We start from the raw sequence: 22,094 nt of genomic DNA, 5'->3' as shown, positions 1-22,094 counted from the left end.
CGCTAAATAGGACTCGAACCGAACGTGTGACCCCACCAATGGATTGCTCTCCGAACGAGGAATCCATTGGCGGGGTCACACGTTCGGTTCGAGTCATGTATAGCGACTCTGGAGCTGAAAACGCGTCCAGAGTTTTGGCCGCCTCCACCGGTCTTCTGGCCCACTGTGCAGTGGTCCGTGAAAGCGGAGCGCCGCCACAGCGCGCTACAGTGCTCCGCGCCCCACTCGCAAGGCGGCCAGGCCCCCGCACTGTTCTTCTTCCGTAAATTACACCATTAATCTCTCGGCTCCTACTCCCACACCTTCATCGCCTCCTCGCCGCCTCCGCCGTTATCGACATCCTGGGCCGTGGGCACGCAGCGCGCGAGGTTAGTTACATTCAAAAAGTTGAGTCCGCCACAGTGTTGCCCGCCGGGGGGCCTCCTCCAAGACGACACGCCTGCTCGGCCTGCTCGGCCTGCTCACCGCGGGGGGCGTAATGGACTGCGAAGATTGATCGGACAACAGAGGCAAGGCCGTGTCGGCGGCGTGGCGTGGCGTGGCCCAGTTGGAGCCGCCTTGTTGCAGTCACTCGGCTACCTCCTCGCTATGCCTGGCCGCGCCGCACAGTGGGCCAGAAGACCGGTGGAAACGGCCAAAATTCTGGACGCGTTTTTGGCTCCAGAGTCGGTAATCAGGACTCGAACCGAGCGTGCGACCCCACCAATGGATTGCTCGTTCGGAGACCAATCCATTGGTGGGGTCACACGTCGAGTCCCATTTAGCGACTCTGGAGCTCAAAACGCTTCCGAGATTTTGACCGCCACCGGTCTTCTGGCTCACAAAGGAACTCCACACCTCAAGTGTGGAGACTGCAAACTGCGAGCTCTCGAGAAAACTCCGCACCTCCGCATTTTCGAGAGTCGAGTCTTCCACACTCGGCTTCACTGTGAGGACGCTGCAGGGTATTAGGACGCTCCTCGCGACGCGATACTCGTCGCCATTTTCCGAGACGCTGGCCGAGGAGCAACGAGAAGCTGCGGCCGCGGCAGACTGAGAGTCCTTTTCGTCGCTCTGTCTCTCTCGCACTCGTGGAGCGTCCCGCATAGGAGCGAGAGAGACGGAGCGACGAAAAGGACTCTCAGTCTGCAGGCGTTGCTCACATGAGAAATCTTTTCCGCGGGTCTTCGCCGCCTCGCCGCTCGGCCTCGCTGGAATCCCTGATTTACGGTGCAGGCAATGGCTTCCACACGATAAAGTGGCCAGACGCTGTTTAGCCGCGCGCTGCTGCCTGGATTAGCAACTGTTAGACCGACCGCACCGCGCACCGCACTCTGCGGATTGATGCGAGTGGGGCTACGCCGCTGCGTCGCTGCGCTGTGAAAACCAGATGGGTGCCGTCTCGGGAAGCAAGCCAGGCGGAGGCGGGCGGGCGGAGCGGAGCGACAGCCACCGGCTAAATGGCCGCAGCCAATTCCTCTCGTCCGCGTCGATCGGGGTCGTCTGGAAAGGCGGTTCAAGGCAGCCGAACGGTACCCGAAGGCCTACCGAAGACACTCCAAGACACCCGAAGGTCTCTTTTAGGCACCCGAAGACCTTCTTCAGGCACCCGAAGTCCTTCGGTAAGGCAGTCGAAGTCCTTCGGTAAGGCACTTGAAGTCCTTCGGAAGGTACCCGGAGGCCTTCGTGAGGCACCCGAAGTCCTTCAGAAGGCACCCGAAGTCCTTCGGTAAGGCAGTCGAAGTCCTTCGGTAAGGCACTTGAAGTCCTTCGGAAGGTACCCGGAGGCCTTCGTGAGGCACCCGAAGGCCTTCGGTAAGGCAGTCGAAGTCCTTCGGAAGGTACCCGAAGGCCTTCCAGAGGCGCCGGCACGGAAGTCAGCCGCAGGTTTCCGTCTCGGGCCTGGCCAGGGCCTGGCCCTTTACTGGCCCTTGGCCGGGCCCGCGAAGGCCAAAGGGGCGGTCCGCAGAGACTAAGTCACGGACCAGCAGCTCGGCAGCCGGGCAGTCGGCCACTGTAAAATACGGGGTCATGGAAAGGTATCCGGACACGGAAAGCCTTTCTGGGCCGGGGCGGCGGGGCGGTCGGAGTGAAGGGGGCGCTGGGGGCGGCAGGGCCTGGGCCGCCACCTGGCCCTCGCCAAAGGGTTATAGTGTCGCCAGCCCCGCCCGGCGCCGCGGTGCCGTGCCGACGTGCGGCGCCGCGACACCACACCGCAAACCCGGGTTCGCCGGCCCGCAGCCGCTTTGCGTGGCAAACGCGAAAGATTCCCAAAAAAAAGGTTCTCATGGTTCAAGCGTGTTCTGTTTGTTTCGATTTTGTTTTGTTTTGGGGGCGGCGATCCCGACGGATTTGGCCGCCACCCTCACCTATTTTTCTTTTGCCACTTCTGCGATTGGGAGCTGCTGGGGCCTGTTTTCCGCATGGACGCCCCCCTAATGAAAGCGGCAGCCATGGCCATGAATGTGACAACACACACCCACACACACACACACACACACACACACACACAGTGCACAAGCACCAACCAGCAGGGCTATTGAGACACGCCACCGCCCGGCTCAAACGTTTCCGCTCGTACTTTCCGTCTTTGTGGCGCTCGCACCACCGAAGGCGATCGAGCATCGGCAGAAAAAGTGTGCCATTGTTTCGCTCCTTTATTTCTTCTTCCTCTTTCTTTTTTTTCTCCCTCTCTCTTCTTTTTTTTTTTTGGAGCGAAATCTAGGTTGTTCTTTATCTATAGCAGGTCCTGGCATTTCTTTCCACTGAATGTCAGTGCATCGCTGGAGGAGATGAAAGGCGATGAAACGGTGCTAGAGGAGATGGACGAGAAAGAGAGAGAGAGAGAGAGAGAGAGAGAGAGAGAGAGAGAGAGAGGGGGGGGGGGCGCACTCGGAATCGGTCGTTACTGTGCAGCTATTATCATTCGCAGCTCGCCGGAGCCACAAGTTATGCGCGCTCGCCCAGATAAGACTGAGGCACCTGGAGCACCGCTATGAAAGATTGCGAGGCGTAAATGATGGCGCGTTGGACGTTCAGACCGAAAGCGTCTCGTCGCTCCGTCTCTCTCGCAACTTCTCGAGACGCCCCACAAGTGCGAGAGAGACAGAGCGACGCGCTCCATTAATTGCCACCAGGGATTCGAGATGCAGGTGCACAATCACGGCGGCGCCCTGGGAACTACACCGTCAAGCCTTTTGTTTTTGTTGTTGGCGCGTCATTTCGTCGCCTCTTTCAAACTTTTGTTGTTGTTTGTTGGTAACTTGGCTGACCTTCACCCCCCAGCGCGCCCAGTGCTTTACAAAGTGACGCCTGGAAATAATTTATGGCCCTCTTGTCTGGGATTGTCAACGCACCTGCTAACCCACCTGCACACCGGCCGAATACAGTGCGCCAGCAGCCCGGCCCCGCCCAGCCTCCCTCCCCGGGGGAACGAAAATAAATGCGGAAAATGCGGGGAAAGTTGGCCGTCAAAAGTTTTGCCCGTGTTTCCCTTTTGTTCACCGCACTTTCCCCCGTGCGCACTCTAGCCACGCGCCGATTTCCGAAGTGCCCTTATTCCTATAATAGGTATTCAAACTCTGGCGGTTCCGTATCCTAGGCAATCCGGGGCTCCGCGCTGCTCCCCCCCCCCCCCTCTCCCCCGGCCCCTTCCTCGCGATCCAAAGTTAAGCCCCGTCCCAAGCGACGACATCCGATATCCAGGAAAGAGCTCTCGAATCCAGCCCTCCCTAGTTTTCCTTCCCTGCCCCGCCCTTCCGCACTTGTGCTCCGATTTCCAGACAGGGAAGGGCTTTCGCCCCGGCGGCGCGGTGCGGCGCGTTGCGGCGGGGCCCTCCAGCCTCACGGGCCCTTTCCGCCCTTTTTCCCTAAATCAACCTCCCAAATTTGCCAGTGCTGTGAGCAGCTGGGCAGCTACATACCCGCAAACCGCGCGCCGCGTCTACCACGGCGCTGCCGCCTCCAGTGGCGGTTCGCTGAATCACTCTCTCTGCGTTCGACGGGGCCACCCAGCTGCCAAGCCACTCGCCGGCTGGCTCGCTCGACGAGACGAGAGTGGGTGATGAAGAAACCAACGCTTTTTTTCTTCGTTTTTTTTTTCTAGTTTTTTTTTTATCGACAAGAACGAGGGGTCCGGATTACTCATTAGGATACAGAATGAGGCTGCCTGCCAAGGTGTGGGGCGGGGAGGGACAATTTTAATTCGATCCTTGTTTGAAACTCAGAGACGCCCCCAGTATTACTTCTGTAAAGTGATTATAAAGGTGGGAGTTTGCCCCCCCCCCCCCCCCCGGTGCGAAGCAGTGCGAAGCAGTGCGAAGCCTCGCCGTGTATTCCACTTTGTCCGTTAATCGGCGCGTATAATCACGCCGTTCGGCCGGCACCGCCTCGTGCACCAGAAAAGGCTCTCTCTTGTGTCGCTCTAACGGACCCTCTTTTTTCTCTGTTTCAGGTATAGTCCCCTTGAACACTGAAGCGAGAGAGAGCGGGCGGGTGGTGGTGAGTTGGGCAGTGTGCAGCACTGCAACCTGCAACGGCCTCCATCCAGACAGTGCTGCCAACCGCTGCACAGTGGGCCAGAAGACCGGTGGAGACGGTCAAAATCCCGGACGCGTTTTTGAGCTCCAGAGTCGCTAAATGGGACTCGAACCTAACGTATGACCCCACCAACCAATAGATTTCTCTCCGAACGAGGAATCCATTGGTGGGGTCACATGCTCAGGTCGAGTCCTGTGTCTAGCAGCGACTCTGGAGCTCAAAACGCGTCTAGAGTTTCGGCCGCTTGCACCGGTCTTCTAGCCCACTGTATGCTGCTTGTAAACGCCGCACGAAAGAGCCCGGGCGCGCGTCTGCGTAGTTTGCCGGCGGGTGCGTGCGGCTTGACTGGCTTGACTGGCACCGGCAGACAGCGCCGAAGTTACCCGCCAGCGAGGACCGCCTGCAGCGCGCATAGAAATGATTCCCGACCCGGCAACTTGTACAAACCGCAGCTTGCCGCCCGCTGCGCCGCGCTGCGACGACACGGCCGTTTGAGCTAACTTAGCCAGCCGCCCCAGTTTCGGCGCATGGAGCGGCAATTGCCGCCAACAGTGCGAACAGTGCGCAGGCGAGGAGGACGCAACTAACTAGACCGGCGAGGCGCAGCGGCGCAGCGAGGCGCGGAGCGGAGTGTTTCAATGCGGCGTTTAATCCACTTTCACCAATAATCCGACTTGTCACGCCCTTCGCCACGTCCTTTCATTTTGCTCGGCATCCGTCGTCGTCCTCCTCCCCGTCGTCCTCCTCCCCGTCGTCCTCCTCCCCGTCGTCCTCCTCCCCGTCGTCCTCCTCCTCGTCGTCCTCTCCCCCGTCGTCCTCCTCCCCGTCGTCCTCCTCCCCGTCGTCCTCCTCCCCGTCGTCCTCCTCCCCGTCGTCCTCCTCCTCGTCGTCCTCCTCCCCGTCGTCCTCCTCCCCGTCGTCCTCCTCCCCGTCGTCCTCCTCCCCGTCGTCCTCCTCCCCGTCGTCCTCTTCCCCGTCGTCCTCCACGACTTCGTCGTCGTCGTGCTCCAGCCCCTCGCCCTAGCCAGATTTCTGATTTGTCGGTCAACCGGCGCCCGGGCGGTGCCCAGCGGGTCTGGTGGGGGGAGGGGGGCCCCATGTTGAACAGCCCCTGTCCCTCCTTGGTGGACCGCAGGGCGCGGGGCACGGGCCCTCGGGCTCATGGAGCCAGCGTCGAGGGTCACGAGGATCATACCGCAGGGCCTCGGCAGGGCGTCCGCAGGTCCGGCCGAGGGTTCACAAGGACCGCGTCAGGGGCACGAAGGGTCCGGCGTTGCAGCAACCTCGGGGCCCACTTGGCCACCACCAGGACCGCGTCGGCAGCGGGGTTCGCGGGGTCAGGCCGTGAAGGTCGAGTCCTTGTGATTCTTCCGTATCACGGTGGCGTGTTGATCAGACCCCTTATTACCGGCCGGGCCCCTTCCCCCACCAGGGCCGCCCCCACCAGCCCCCACCAGCCCCCACTACGCGGCGCTGCGGCGGGACGCTGCAGGGCCACCCCGGGTGGGGGCGGTGGGGTGGGGGTGGCCCTGGTGGCCCAGGCCGCCGCGACGCCGAGGAGCCTTGTGCCTGTCTCGGCGCAGTGCTTGGCCAGGCGTGCCAGCGGGAGGTCGTACACTGTACAGGCTTTGCAGGCCGTACAGGGCCATGCGGGGCACAGGGTCCCCGTCGCGCGGCCCAGCGCTGCCTCGGCCCGCCCCTGCCCGCCGCACGCCGACCGAACGCCACTGAACGGTCACTCTCTGCCCACCTCTCAACTCGCCGGACTAGGACGCCCAGTGTCACGCAGTGTCACGGGCCCCCGCTGCTCAACATGAACTTCATAGGTAACGTTACGCGCTGGAATCGTGTCACGCTGCTCGCGCTCCGCACTTCCGGGAAGTGTGACAACGGCGCCTCGGGCCGCGGCGCTGCAGTGCCGTGGTGTCGTCAGCGAGGCGGCGCCGCGGCGACGCTCCGGGAAATCGCGTCGCATTTGCGGGGCAGCGCGAGACGCCGAGTGACACGCCGTGCGACACGCCCCGCGACACGCGTGTGTCATTTGCGGTGCACGACGTCGACGTCGTGCTGACAAAGTCGTCCCGGAAATGGCGGTCGTCTGGCAGGGTAGCGTGCGCGGTGGGGCGGGGCGGCGTGTGGCACTGGCACACAGTGTGCGGCAGCATCAGGCAGGTGCTGTTGCAAACCCACGGCCACGTGTCTCCCCCACCCCTCAGCCGCCCCCTCCACCCCGATCGGCAAGCCCCAGAAGCGCTTCCGGTGAGACCAGGGCGTCGGGGCCCGGGGGCGGCCCGGGGGCGGCCCGGGGGCGGGCGGCCTGCACCCGGTGCAGCGCCGCGCTGGGCTGGGGCGGCTGGGCCCTCTAGGGCTGTGGGGCCGCCTAGGGCCGCCTAGGGCCCCCTAGGGCCGCCGGGCCCTCTAGCCAAGGCCGCGGCGAGCACGTAGCGGTGCGGCGCGAGAATGCCGCTGCGGGCGTTGGGCCTGTAGGGCCTGCTGGGCCTGAAAGGCATGCGGGGCATGCAGGGCTGCGAGCCGCGTGATGCTTCCGCCAGAATTAGCGGTCCACTTCCGCCTGCTCGCCATGCCCCTGGCCATGGCCCTGGCCATGCCCGCCGCTCCAGCAGACCCACGCGCACTATCAGCGACAGCCATCTGGATTTGATGCAGCCTTTTCAATTTGGCCATGGCTTTGACGGCATGCGACCTGCATGGACGGGTGTGCCATCACGGCCAGGGCCTCTGGCTCGGCCTGGGCCATCGAGCCTCAATGCGAGGTCATCTGTTGCCTGACAGCCACTAGTGCCGTGTCGGTTGTCCAGAATGGGCAGGGGGAGGGGGGAGAGGGGGTGGGGGTGAAGAGGGCCGCCCTGATTGGAACGATATGGCTTTTTAATCCGTTGCCATTGTTTGTCCGCCCCGCCGATGGAGGCCACGCGTGCAAAGCGACCTGCACCGCCATTACCAAACAGCTCTCTCTCTCTCTCTCCAATACAGAAAGAGAGGGATTAGCGAGTGGATGAGGATATTCGCCACCGGCAGCCAGCCAGAGCATTGCGGAAATTCGGGTCCATATACTACTGCCGCCCCCCCCCCTAAAAAATGTAAAAAGTAAATTATTTTTTCGTCAGCTTTTTTTTGGCGCGGTCCTTTGGGAGGCGGCGACAAGGAAATGAGCGGGGCGGCGACGCTGCGCGAGTGTGATATGGGGCGCCTCGGCGACGCGATGGCCTCGACGTCCTCGCCGAGCGATGCACACCCCTCCGCCCAAACCTTGTTACGCACGCCCCCGCGCCGCCGCCCCAGACCGCGCCGCCCCGGACCGCGCCGCCCCGGCCAGGGCCAGCCTGACCCCGCGCACGCCGCTCAAGCTTTGCGAGACGGAAAATGACTCCTCATTGCACCGGCATGGCACGGCACGGCACGCCACGCCACGCCACGCCTGGGCAAGACGAAGTGCAGTGGGGTGGAAAGGGGCGGCGTCACCCGTGCCGTTGTGCAGTATGCTGAGTGTGCGGCGCTGGGGCTGCTGGTGGCGGCCGTGGCTGAGAGCGTGGTTGGCACAGCTGCTTCAACTCTGTGTCTCGGGGTCCTATTGTAGTGAGAAGTTTTGTTTGTTTGTTTTTTACATTGTTGGTTCCCCTCCCTTAATTATATGGAAAATCAAATATAAACTCGCTGCTCCTAAAAACACCGTGCTGACAGTTCGTTCGTTAATTTTTTCCCCTTGAAATGAAAGAAAAGACATGAGTAGCAACTCACTAGCAGGCGGAAGTCACTTCAGCGACCTGCCTTCCTCCGGGCGACCCCGTTGTCAAGTTGCTACTCCCTTGGAATCGTTAGCGAAGGGAAAATTAGGCGCACAGTACAACCCCCCCCCCCTCCACCTCCTAGCCCCCCCCCCCCCCCCCCCCCGCTGCCGTGCTGCTTCTAGAGGGTGATGGAGTAGAGAGCACTCACCGGTCGCCCTCGCGCAGGCTCCCCTCCCCCCCTGACTTTTTGTTCCTCTATGCGACCGCGACTACACTAGCCTCGAGCCAAGGACTAGCACATGTGTCTCCACCACGTGGACAGGTAAAACAGAAACAAGAGAAACTCGTGGCATTTGTTTTGTTTCTCTCTTTTTTTTTATTCCACCCCGGCCATTGTGTTTGGCCCCCGTTTTCCGACGGCGTTGTTGATAAGCTCTCGCTTACGTCGATCTCGTCGCGAGTTCCCTGCGGTGGCGGGATGAATATGTGAGCGAGCGGGGCGGGAGGGGGAGGGGTTGAAGTGAGGCAGGAAGCCGTACAAAGCCCGTCTTGTTCGGGGAGGGGGTAAATGAGGGAGGCCGGGGGGTTCCGTGCATTGTGCGCGGTGCGGCGTGGTGCGTCCTCCGTGGACAGCGGGCTAGGACAGCGGGCTGCTGGGCATTGAGTAGGGGCTCCTCTGTGCTCGGGGTTTGCAAGCGATCCAATCTAAGGCACCCGCCGCCCCGGGCCGCCCTGGGCCGCGTGGCGCGCAGCCGCATACCGACGGCGGACCTTGGCACCCCGTCGACGACGATCACATGGTGCATTCGGGTGCAGCCCCCCCCCCCCCCCCCGCGTTATATGTGCGGCCGCCTTCGTGACAAGGGCAGCGCGCCGAGCTGGAACGCTGCCACGACAAATCTTTGTCTTTTGCACTTTTCAAAAAGCGCAACAAAAGGCGTGGCCCCGGAAAAAAGAGAGGGCTGAGAGCAAAATGTCGGCTCTTGGAACGGCACCAGGACCGACGAGGGCGGAGCGGCACGGCGGAAACGCTCTACGGTAGGCGCCTGCGCTCCGACGGGTAGGCAACCCGAACACTCGGGCGTGGAGCGGGCCGGCCTGCCGCAGGGCGTTTTGCTGAAAGGACCTTGCACTGACGCGCCATGGCCGCCACGGCAGGGGGGCGGACACGCTGGCAACGCTGCACCGCCGCGCCTCCTTCCGCTCGCGTGATCCGATTAGATATATTGAGCTGCGCCCCGCGGCCGCCGCCCCGCACGGCCCACCTTCCAGCAGACTCGTCCTCCGTTCCCGCTCCTCAAAAATGCAACTGCACTTTGTTTCGCACTTCTTTTGCGACATCGTTTTTGTTCCCTTTCCGCATCGAGCGCAGCGAGCGACTGCGGAACGAGCGCTCTCTTCTTGTGGGAACGGGGCGCCAGGCCGCTGGCTCCTTTCTGGCCATTCTGGAGAAGCGGGGACCTGGGCGCTCCGCTCGGCCACAGACAGCCAAGCCACTTTTCACAGACCCCCCGAACACCTGCGCAGTGCACTTGTACCTGCACAAGAGTCTCCCTCTCCTCAACTCCTCCCTCTTCTCCTCTTTTACTATTGGCACTTCCATGGTTCCACGGCCCCTTCCCGCCGCGTCCTCCAGTCGCTGCGGTCCTAATGAATTCGATTTCGGACCCTATTGTCGACGCGCAGAATGGCAAAATTGAGTGAGCCGAGTAAGTGAGTTCCCCAGCCAGCCTCGACCCTGTCATGGTGTGACGCCGTGCATCTTGTAGCGTCTCCGTTTTGCAAAGCCACGTCGCCATTTAGTGCCTTAAGGCTGCACTGCGAATGGCCCCATGACGCCTCGAGACAGACAGCCAGGCGTGAATGGCCCGAGGCGCAGGTGCAGGGATCGGCGGGCGCGGCGAGGCGCCCACTTCCGTACAGTCGGTGCGAAAAGCTTCCGAGAGTGAAACCCTTAGAAAGCCATCGCTTCCCCTTGAATAGCTGTAGCCGAGCGCCGCCTGCCTGGGTGCGTCCCAGTCCCTGCTCGGACCCCGCCCTCCGCGCCGGCTCAGGCCCCGAACACGCTCGCCCTAGTGCACCTTTGGTTAGACACCGCCGAGTGTCTTAGCAGTTCAGAGACGTGCCGACGCGACGGACCATTCATTTCATTCCCTTCCGCTCATTCCTTGGCAACCTTTCAAACCAGAGGCGCATTGTCTTGTTGTTTTCTCGCTCACGCTTTCCGTTTGCGCGTTGCAGGTGCCGTTGGTGGTGACGACGGCGATGGCGACGACAAGGAAAAGGAAGAGGAGGCCGAAAGGGAACGGCAAGAGGCCATCCGGGAGGCGGAAGAGCGGCGCAAGGAGAAGCACCGCAAGATGGAGGAGGAGCGAGAGAAGATGAGACAGGAGATCCGTGACAAGGTGAGCAAGGGCAGGGCCTAGACGTAGCGGGACGCGGACTTGCATGCGTGTACGTGTGGGAGAGAGGCGGGACAGAGTAGAATGGGGTGGGCCTTGGGGTGGGCCGCGAGGGATAATGTCGTTTCACAGGATCCGTTTCCGCTCGTTTTGAAAACGTTTCTAGTTGTGCAAAGTTGGTTTCCGCTTTGTTCAACCAACGAGGTGGTCTGCAGGTGACCACCAACATCAACGTCAAACCCCTCTTTGGGTCAAATTGACTCTAGTAGGGAGTCTCCAATTGAAGCGACTCCCTAATGGAGTCAGATTGACCCCGAGTTGGGCCTCAGCGCGCGGCGACACTCCAGGAAGTGCGGCGAGAGGGAGAGAGTGAGAAAATGAGAAAGGCTGTCGCCATGTTTATTTGGCGAAGAAACAGAATGTGTCGTCTAAAGTTTCTTTTTAAGTCTCGAAATGCCGCCCCTTGCAAAGCAAGATAGCATGAATCCCTTGCTTTGATGACTGTTAATAAAAATTGGATACGCTTTGTGTGAATGAAGAGCAGTAGTAGTTGCGTTTTCCTATATCTGCATGTGTGCCTGAAGTATGAACCCGTTGCTTGGGTTTAAGTAGCAGAAGGGCCAAATATCTAGCCGTCGCATAGAATTGTTTAGACTTTGAACGACTAGAAAAATAAGGTAGAAAATTTACTGCTACGTTGCACGTACCCTTATTTGAACTGACTTTTGTATGAACAAGAACGATGTGCCTTGTGGACACCAAACAGAAAAAAACAGTTTTTATAGTGCTTCTGTATTTTAACGTTTTCATTTCCGTGTTGCAGTACAACATCAAGAAGAAAGAGGAGGTCCAGGAGGCTCCTCCACCGGAGCCCGACAACCCCTTGATGCGCAAAAAGAAGACCCCCGAAGAGCTGGCGCGTGAAGCAGAGGCTGAGGACCAAGATGACTTCACTAGTGAGTCACAGCCCCGCCAGGGCCGCGGCAGTAAGATCCACACGATAATAATTCTCTCTCATTCTATCTCTCATTCTATCTCTGAGTAAATGTATATATATATATATATCTATATATCCTTCTATATATCTATCGGTTGCTATCCTTCAGGGTCATTGTGGCACAGTGTATCGGTTTTGATGAGGTGCAAGGTCACTAGCCTTCATTCAAATCGACTTCGTCACGCAATGATCCGTCTTCTGTTTTCTGTCTAGATGTTGGGTGTTCTATCTATCCTCGGTGTGTCTGTGTTCTGGGCGGGTCTATCCGTCTCAGTAGAACTAACCCGTGAAATGCACTAACAAGTTCAGATTACTTGCCTACATTTAACAATTCAAAAACCCTATGTGCAAAAAAAACAAACCAATTAAAAAAAACAGTTTTTAGTTTGTCAATATTACCCAAAAAAGTTGATAATACAAATGGTCTTCAGCATCTTGATGCACCTGCGTTGTTCAATTCTTGGCAAGTATTTCGGGCAACTGCGACAAATGCATACTTTATTTTTGAGGAAATTTTGTCATCACACTTAGAACACAACATCCGCATATACAGAAAAGACAGATACATGTTTCTTGAATCCATTGAGAGTGAGAGAGAGAGCTGTCTCCCATTTGAAGGAATAAAAAGGTGACAGAATTATCGTTTGTGGTCTTACGGCTGCAATAGCACCCTGTACAATATAATAACTATTCATACTAATTCATACTATTATTGATGTTATTAAGTAGCCTGAAAAGGCGGCTAGGAATAAGGCTCGCTTAATTACAAACAACGGAAGCAATAAAACTCTTGTTTTTTTTTAATATATACTTCGCCATTTTTATACACTGAAGTAACAACATTGTGCGCATGAACCAAAAAATCATAACAATATCTTACTGACTAATGAAATTGCTTATTACATATAGAAAAACGTTGCATCTAACTAGGAAACTTTTCAAAAGTTTCCAGTTTTGTTTGGGACAGGATGTGCCCAAACAACTATATTTACATGCTTGCTTACACTAATATGGAGAAGAACATTGCTAATATCTTCTCTTACAAAAATGGTGAAGGGTTTCTTTCACTGCCGTAGCTAAACATTTATGTGAGTGAATGCATGACTATGTTGTGGGTTGTCTTTGAGGACGCTTCCTTAAACAAGACAGCTGGTGTGCATATTGTTTTAGCGTATTTTTGATAAATACTGCCATTTTATATTGTGCTTCGTATATCAATAGATTCGCGAGGCTTGCAAATGTTGCTATAGGAATGCGTAGGATTTACCTGAAAGTGCGCATATTTTTAATCCTATGCAAAAAGTTTGGTGCTTTGTTCAGTTTAAAATTTTTAATCAATATAAAATTACGGTAGATTGTTTATCAAAGAGCCATATCCCAAGTTAACTTTTCTTCAATTAAATGCGCTTTGGATATTTAAACATATCTTAATGTAAAACAAATTGCCCTCTTTTGTTTACAGAATTGAAGAACTCTATAGAAACTCAAGTGAACGAACTTAAGACGCAGATTGAAAGCAAATGCTCGCTCCAGTGAACCCGTACCCAGGAAGCCCCGAGCAAACCAGAACCAGCAAAGAATCGTCGAGATTTCGAGGACAACCGTCTGCCTCCAGCGGTGCAACTGCCCTTGCTCTATGGCATTACTAATTTAAAAACACCCAACCTACTCTCACACATTGAAGACAGAGAAGCGCTGTTACTTTGAATTTTATTCCCATTATATAAAACGTGTTAATTTTGAATTGAAAAGTCATTAAATCATTTTATTTTAATTTACTAATTAATAAGTGTTCATATTCAAAAAGAATTTAAATGATTTAAGTTCTGTTCAACTTTTGTTGTTAGAATTGGACATAAATCATAATTTTTCATTTGTTGTGCGTTTCGCAACAAACGTTGTTAGAAATTTAGAATTGTTAAGAGAAAGATGATGTTTGTACACTTTTGTATAAGATATACCATTAAAGCTGTAATTGTAACAATAGTTGGAGTTGATGGTGCATATTAGATGTATCGTGGTGATGCGAAGGCTGTCAAAATCCCCAGCGCGTTGTTTTTGTTTTGTTATGTGACCACAATGTTTGCAGCCGCATAAAATAGAATTTTGCATTGTTGTGCATGCCCGTTTAGAAAAGCAGCATATTTCTATAAATGTATTTTTCAAATGTCAAACCAATATTTTCATAGAGTTTCGTTGTGTCATAAGTATTCAATGCTCAAAACGAGTACTCAGTTTGATTTGTGGATTTTGTTATTGGTAGGCAAGGAAGGGGCGTGATCGCAGATGTGTTGAAGGCGAAATCACAATCAAGACACTGCTGTGCTGCAGTATGCAATTTGTTTTTGTTGCTAAGCTGTTAAAATCTGCATAAAGAACGACTACGACTGGCAAAAATGTGTGGATTCCAAGCGATTTATCTGTGAGAGGGCAAGAGCTAAGATTGAGGATAAAATCGTCTTACTTTCGGTGCCCGCCGTCTTGTTCTTCCACGTGATTATTTTTCCTGTTGCAGGTGTAACTTATTGGATTTGACTTTAAAGGCTTGAATATGTAATAAGCTACGGTGTGATGTCCATACGTAAACAGTGACTTCACTTTTTGTTGAGTTTATTGCCAATTTATGTTTTATTAATTTAGTAGGTTAAGGAAATGAATGACTGCTAAGCTAAGGTGAGTTTGAGCCACTAGGAGTCGGCGCATCACCGGGACTGTGGTGCTAACAACGAAAGCAGTGCTCAATGCGTGATGAAGATTGAAAAACAAATAAACAAATGTTCACATACCCACTGTTTAGCTGCTTTAGCTTCTCCAATAAATTAATTTTGTGGGCGGTGTCAAAAAACTATGAAGCATTGCCAAGAGTTAAAGGCACTGTGGTGATGCTGCTAACATTGTTGCATTTCGCGTTGCGACTGGGATCCGGATCTTACTTTCCTCTATGTCTTTTTTTCTGGCCTAAGAGCCAGAACTTTCACACTTATCAAAATAAACTAGTAACAAGACTTACGGCAGTACTAGTCGCCACTGTAGGGTTAGTGGCGGTAATTGAAGCAATAAAACGCATGGAATAACTCCAAGGCAATGTTTTATATCAGTGAACTGCTTGTTGGCGGGAAAATGTTTCACCGTCGCCTGTTTTCACGTGCTCTTCCTTTGAAAAATCTGCCTGCGGCAAAATCCTGTCATTTCTGTGATTTCCTATCTTTCGCTTTGTATGCTTGAACTAAGCGCGGCAACAATGCGTTGTGCGATTCTACGTCTATGCCACACTCTTTCTATTTTAAATCTTATCTTTCTCTTAATAATGAAGTAATAATTAAATGCGTGCATAAATATTTCTCCACGTTTGGTAAAAACAAGTAGAGTTTTCCTTTAACTTCTCTGACTGCGATGACATTGACTGACTGACGGAACTTACAACAATGGTCGACCGGGGTCTTCTCGTAAGGGTGCTGGTAAACCCGTTTCAACAGCTTTTTGAATCGAGCCTATTTTGCCTGTGAACGATGTCAATTCAGAATAACTTATATCAGCATTCCATTTTTATTTTAACTGCTCTCTAATTTATTTTCATGTATTCATTGCATATTACTATTCACTTTGTATATATCTCTGTATTCTATTTTTTTCCACAATGTCCTGAGAACACAGCCCATTTTCCGTGTTATAAACGATGAAGATATTTTTTTTGGTTGCGTTATTGTGTGTATCGTGGTTTTTGTCTAGTATGCATTTATAGCATGCTACGAATTGTTGCGATATACAATGAAAGCTTTAGCAGCGTGCTCGCAAAATACAGTAAGCCGTAAAAAGTTTAGCAAAATCACATAGAGTGAAGTAATATAGGTTGTAGCAGTATAAGAGACACTGTTGGGAACCCCTCACCTTACACTAAGCGGACTAAACTGAATATAGACGTGCAGTCATCTTGAAACTCTGTCCTGTCCTTTCATCTTTTCTTCCGAGTGCTTTACTCGTGTTATCTTTCATTTCAACCACACTCTATTTATTTACCCGGTATCCTGGTACTAATAACAAATTTTCTCCTACTCAAAATAAAGGATCTGGCTTGTGAACCAAATCTGTTAACATAGTTGTCAAAATCTCCCTTAATGTAATAATATGATGGCGAAGACGATCGTGTTGCTCATCTTAATAAACCAGAAAGGTGGAGTTCTAATTTAATTCCCAGTTTAGTGTTGTAAAGTTTACATATTGCATGTATCAGTATGTATACTTGTTCACTTATGATAGTCGTGACAAATACTACTTGTATTTTGGCGGTTGTCTCCACGTGTCTTTTAAAGTATTGTTCACACTTGTAAGTTAGAATAAAGTTATTAATTGTTGATATATGAATGAATATATTGAAGAGAGTTGTTGTATGCTCCCTCCGTTTGTTTCGATTTATACTGCCCTGTCTATCTTTTCCACTTGTGCTGACAGTTTGGAGTTTGAAACCTGAACAAATTCCGGTTTTACATTCATTAAAAACGTGTGATGTAAGCACTTAATGGAAGTAGAAAATTATAAATGGCTGAACGAAGTGTAGATTAGCATTATAATCATAGAGAGAAAAGTTTTAACGTCAGCCTGTGTAGCTTACGCTTAACAGGTATTCTGCGGTAATTTTTAAAATTGAAGAAACCTCAAATGGAAAACTAAGTGCGAAAACCCAAAGCTTAAAAATGCCCAACCTAATATACAAATATGCAAAGCAGGGAAAAGTGCGATTGGTGGTTTTACATAATAGGCCATTTCCTGGAAGAGTAATTGGTGTGCATTTGGATGTGTACTACAACGCTGTCAAATACCGGAACCTTTCAAACTTTTCTCTATTTGATTCTCTGCAACTTTGCATCTAAATGAGTTATAAAATGTTGCTGTGATATGCGCCGTAGTGTTTTCCAAACAGGGTTTGCAGTGGGTGTGTGTCCTCGTTTCTTGTAACCATATCGGAGTCATGGTGTTTCGTGATAGTGGATGCTAAGACAACGACGGTAAATTCGTTGAACGGTGTTTTAAAATTGCTGAGAAATTGCTAAGCTAGCCAAAAAATTATTTGGCATGATTTGCTATGAATAGTTGACTGCTGTAAATGCCCAGACATTATTTCTATTGTTGTTATCACTACTGATGTTGATAAATAATTTTTCCCATACATGATGTAAAATTAGATTGTAGTTTAGGAAATCTTCAAAACTGTAAATTTTACCTTTACAAGTGGAAAACGTGAGCAAACACAAGAGATGTAATGTAGGGAGCCTGTTGGTTAAATAATAATTGTTGTTAAACATAATTAAGATTTTGTGTTTTTTCGTATCACTTTTCTATTGAAATTTTCACAGTCCCGTACATTTCCCGCCCAACCCCCTACCAACACATACTATTATCAAGACTATTATTGTCGTGAACGGGGTCAAAATATTTCATTGGATGAGCGATGGCAAAAGCCCATACTTGCGAAATGTCCAAACACTTTTTATGTCTGAATGCGTGCCCGTGTGTGTGAATGAGGCGTGTTACGGCAGGATGCGATCTGGCGTACCCTTGCCCCGTTGAACGGAAAGCCAATCAAAGAACCCAATTAAAAATGAATCAGTAGCAATGCAAGCTATTTGCCACACTACCTACACCTGCATCCCTCTGAGGACAGCTTGGGACGCGACGCACCAACAATTTTCAAATGGCGAATACACTCTACTGCAAGGGGAAGCCCCGGCGCCACAGCCCCCTGCGTACAGCTCCGTCATCATATGGATAGACTCCATGTCTCGCAACCGAGGGGTATCACCGGCGGGCAGGGGCAGAAAGGGGGAGCCCACGCCGTTACTCCATGTCAGGAGAACGAGACGCCCTTGCTGTCCATACCCCGCGCACGCTGTGTTTCGTGGGGCATTGACGATAGTCCGTCCCCCTTCCCCTTTTCTCCCAGCCGGCGGGCGGTGCCGGTGCCCAGCAAGGGGCCACTACATTCACCGAGCACCGAGCCGTCTTTCGAAGTCAACGTTACTGTTCATTAATAAAAACGTAAGACAAAACATTTCAAGGCAGGCTAAAACAATGGAGCATGGGCTGCAAAGTAAGATTTAAAAAAATGCGGTTTTGTCTGAATCGGCGTTTCTTCTCAATGTCCTTGTCCGCGTTCTTGTGACGCCTATGAATTGTGTCACGATATTAAACGTTCCGCGTTCCGCTCTCTCGGCTACGCTTTTCAACAGAAAAAAGTACTGCTCTGTTGCGGCTCGATTAGGAGCAAAGTTCTTTTCCGTTCGAGGGGAAAACTTTTTATGACAAAGTTGGGTGGTGGCGCGCCATGGCGGTCCGCGGCTTGACTCCAGTCACTTCCCCGGTGGATCGGTCCATCCCAGTGGACGGCGGGCGGCTCACAGTGGGCCGGAAGACCGGGGGAGGTGGCCAAAATCCCGGACGGGTTTCCAACTCGATTCGATAAATGGGACCAGATCAGAACGTGTTATCCCACCAATTGACAGCTCTACGAACGAGGAATCCATTCATTGGTGTGGTCAGACGCTCGGTTCTAGTAATCTTTAGTGACACTGGAGCTCAAAACGGGTCTCTGGCCGCCGGCGCCGGTCTTTTGGCCCACTGTGCGGCATACCACGTGGACCCGGGCCTCGGCTCGGCGAGTTTTGGATACACTTCAAGCGAGGCAGGGCACTGCGGCCAGCGCGGCCCTGGAACTTCCGGTTTGAGTCTCTTGTTTGCATGCAAACGCACAGCGCGGCATCGCACGGAAGCACACATGGCGGTGCAAGGCGCGCTGCTCTCACTTTTTCTTACAGCGCGGCTCATGATGGCATTTGCAATGCTTTGTAGCGTGTAATGGGATATCGGACGGACAATGTGCGCATCTTGCTCATTGTTTGGCGTCGTGACAATGTGGCCACACCGCCACGCCCCGCCGCTGCGACAACACCGCGACAACACACGCGGCGCCGTGTGGACACAGTTCTCCTTTCGAGCGCTGAGAAAAATCAACAGTAAGTTCCATTCATTTTTATGCCAGCTCTTTACAGGAGTACAGCAGTTTCCCGCCCAAAACCCCAAGAGCCTGACATGTTGAAAGGAAAACCCCATTCTAAAACTCGATTTTTCTCGGTGAGTCGATCAAAAAACGTGAGGTGTTTGGATTCAAAATAAAAATTTTATGAGCCCTCAAACCTGTTCAAAACGTCCAAAACGACATTTTGACGATTCGGGCCGTGGGACCAATTTTGACGGTGGAACAAGTTGTGGTGGAGGTAAAACAAACGAACTACAACACCAACACGAAAAGGGAACAGAAAGGGACGCGGTTTGCGGGTTGGCCCGTCTCGCCGGGTGTGCTTGCTTTTAAATTCATGGCCGCGTAGCCCCATCTCGAACAACTGTGTGTGTGGCAAGGCGCCTTCTCTCCCAGCAAAGTTTGCCAATGAGGTCCTCCACTCCTCCAGCACCTGCACAGAAGGCAGATCGGCGCGTTTGGACGAAGTTGTGAGTAGAATGGTGTTTGTAATGGGAGCCTCACTAGTTTGAGTAATTTACTCCAGTACGTTGCCACACATTTTGGATCAATTGTGGCACACTTCGGAAGATGCCAGAGGATGCCTTTTCCCTCATACAGTCGTTAATTTATGACGTATTCACGTCTATCACATCATCCTCTTTATAGTCAGTCATGTTTCATGTCATTTGTCACCCTCCTGTAAGCAACCCTTCAGTCAGCCGTTTACCCCCAACACTACCATTATGTCCAGCTGTAAGCAAGTACAGCTGCGTTCCTGTCAATCTCTGTCCAGAACTTGGTGAATAAACGTGTCTACAGAAAGCCAGTCTCCTCTTAAGTTAAGCCCTCCGAAGAATACAATACACTTTGGTCGAATAACAGTACATTCGTAAACTTCCGATTATGACCGACGAAAATGTGGAGAATCTTCACTGTACAGCATTTAGAGTGTGTCCACGACGACCATACGACTCCTGGGCCCACGTGGCCCCGGCGCTTTTCCCGCCCTTCTTGGCCTCAGAGTTTACGGGAACCCTTTTCTGCACACTGCGCGGCCCACGCTGCGCCACGCTGCGCGGCCCTGGCCCTACCCTCCGCCCCGGCCGCACGCTCAATGCGCGGGCCTCCTTTCATGAATGTGCGCCTGGACGTGCCACCGCCAGCTGTTTACCGCCGGCTGCGGCGGCGGGCCGCGGCTAGAGGCCCTCGCGGTGCCTCGGCCAGACCTCCGAGAGTCGCTTTCGTCGCTCTGTCTCTCTCCCACTCGCGGGGCGTCCCGCATCGGTGCGAGAAAGACACAGCGACGAAAACGACTCTTGGAATCAGTCTGCTGGCATGCATGCCGCAGAGGGGCCCCACATCGATAAGGCTTGGCAGTGTAACAGTGCAGCCTGGCTGCTGTACTGCTCTCCACGGGCCGCGCTGGCCGCGCTGGCCGCCCTGGCGGAGAGCTTGTTTTTCTTGAGGTAGTTTCAAGGAACTTCTAGGTCCAGATTCTCGCGCTGCCGAAACTGCCACGGCCGCGCTGCTTGAGCGGGCCGTGCAGACAGATTCCGAGAGTCGTTTTTCGTCGCTCTGTCTCTCTCGCGCTGATGCGGCGTCCCGTACAGGTGCGAGAGAGACAGGCGGCTCGCGGAGTCAGTCCGCCGCCAAGCGGGCCCCCGGCCTCGGCCCGGCGTCGCCGACTCTGTTCCAGCCGGCCTGCCGCCGGCGAGCGGCTCGGCGTGGGTGGTGGGGGGCGTGCCGTGGGGGGCGGCCTGGCCCCAGTCGACGAGCAGCGCTGGCCCGGCGTGGACGCCCCGTCACGCCCCGCCGCGCCCCGCCACGCCGCCGACGAGTCGCGTGTCGCGTGCCGCGTCGAACAGGTGTGACGAGCATGTGAGCCGGCCCGCAGCCTGGAGCGAGGCTAGCGAGGCACCGCAGCGGACCGGAGGGGACCGGAGGCAAGATTGACGCGGTCGCCGCCGACTCGGCGCCACTGGTAAGGACGCGCGGCGACGACGAGAATCACTTTCTTCGCGTCTGTGTACACGCGGCCAAAGACACACAAAACAGTCACGGAGCATCTCGGTACACCTCGCCTCGCGGGCCGCCGCACAGTTGGCCACAAGACCGGCGCCGGCGACCGAAACTCAACACGCGTTTTGATCTTCATAGTCGCTAAACAGGACTCGAACCGAACGCGCGACCCCACTAATGGATTGCTCTCCGAACGAGGAATCCATTGGTGGGGTCACACGTTCGGTTCGAGTCGTGTTTGGCGACTATGTAGCTCAAAACGCGCCCGGGATTTTGACCACCTCCACCGGTCTTCAGGCCCACTGTGTGCCGTGCGGCCGCGGGCTGCACCTCGCCGTCAACAGCGGCGTCCTGTCACCCCGGCAGAGACGAGGCAAGCGCGCTTCAGTCTCGACTCGGCCACTTCACGTCAATAGCCTCTCGTCTCTTTCGCGACACGGCGCGTGCTGAAATATGCGAGGCCCCTGGCGGACCGATTCCGAGAGTCGATTGCTCTGTCTCTCTCGCACTCATGGGGCGTCGCGTACAGGTGAGAGAGAGAGAGACAGAGCGGCGAAAACGCCTCTCGGGATGCTCCTCATGCAATTCGACACAAGGTGGCGCCTCGCGGCGCCTCCGCTGCCGTATAATTTCACACGCCCACGTCGTCCACGCGTCGCGGAGGCAAAAATAAACTGCGAGCGGAAGACAGCGGGGGTCGGGTTCCCTGCTGCTTATTTTTCCCCCGTTTGGCCTTCTTTGCCATCAGAGAAGTGCAGCGCGCTGCAGACAACAACGTCGTCGAGGCCGTGTTTTCTTTCCAGGAACCAACCCCCTTCACGGCGCACAGTGGGCCAGAAGACCGGTGGAGCCGGACAAAACTCCAGACGCGTTTTGAGCTGCAGAGTCGCTAAATGGGACTCGAACCGATCGTGTGACCCCACCAATGGATTCCTCTTTCGGAAAGCAATCCATTGGTGGGGTCACACGTTCGGTTCGAGTCCCATTTAGCGACTCTGGAGCTCAAAACGCGTCTCGAGTTTTGTCCGCCTCCAACGGTCTTCTGGCCCACTGTGCGGCGCCTCGTGCACTCCGAGGGAGAGGCTATCCCGGCCGTTGTACCACGTGTCAGTCAGTGTGTCAGTCATTGTGTCAGTCAGGGTGTCAGTCAATGGGAAGCTCTCCGAAGTAGTTGCCCTGTCAGCGCGTAAGTGGACAGCGCCAGCTCGTGGTGCGCAAGGCGTTCGCCACCCCCTGGCTGCTCCACTCTGCCGTCGAGCCGCGCCTAACCTTATAGAGTAGGTTCTAGAAAAATAAAAGAGTGCGCGACGCCGAGGAAGGAAAACTGCTCGAGAGTGATTGCACGTCGCGTCCACGTCCCCGGCGGCAGCGGGCGGCAGCCTCCTCCAGACGGGCGG

The 22,094-nt window shown here is 54.1% G+C and overlaps 1 protein-coding gene across 4 annotated transcripts in view; it reads left to right on the top strand.

The window, feature by feature from the left end:
- Nucleotides 1-16,968, top strand: part of LOC117654207 (complexin) — a 161,330-nt gene extending 144,362 nt beyond the window's left edge. The window contains exons 1-4 of one of the 4 annotated variants that reach the window (XM_034400479.1): nt 6,189-6,344; nt 10,509-10,672; nt 11,493-11,655; nt 13,129-16,968. In XM_034400479.1, the coding sequence (XP_034256370.1) occupies nt 6,332-6,344; nt 10,509-10,672; nt 11,493-11,655; nt 13,129-13,202 (414 nt within the window). In that variant the 5' untranslated portion in view covers nt 6,189-6,331 and the 3' untranslated portion in view covers nt 13,203-16,968. Of the gene's footprint in view, nt 1-6,188; nt 6,345-10,508; nt 10,673-11,492; nt 11,656-13,128 lie in introns of those variants that run through there. The other 3 variants (XM_034400490.1, XM_034400464.1, XM_034400473.1) reach the window with 3 other exon arrangements.
- Nucleotides 16,969-22,094: the final 5,126 nt, after the last annotated feature.

This window comes from Thrips palmi, unplaced genomic scaffold, assembly GCF_012932325.1.
Source record: "Thrips palmi isolate BJ-2018 unplaced genomic scaffold, TpBJ-2018v1 HiC_scaffold_1, whole genome shotgun sequence".
Classification (NCBI taxonomy): Eukaryota; Metazoa; Arthropoda; class Insecta; order Thysanoptera; family Thripidae; genus Thrips; species Thrips palmi.
The sequence above is the reverse complement of the archived record's forward strand: the minus strand, read 5'-3'. Positions and strand labels throughout refer to the sequence as shown.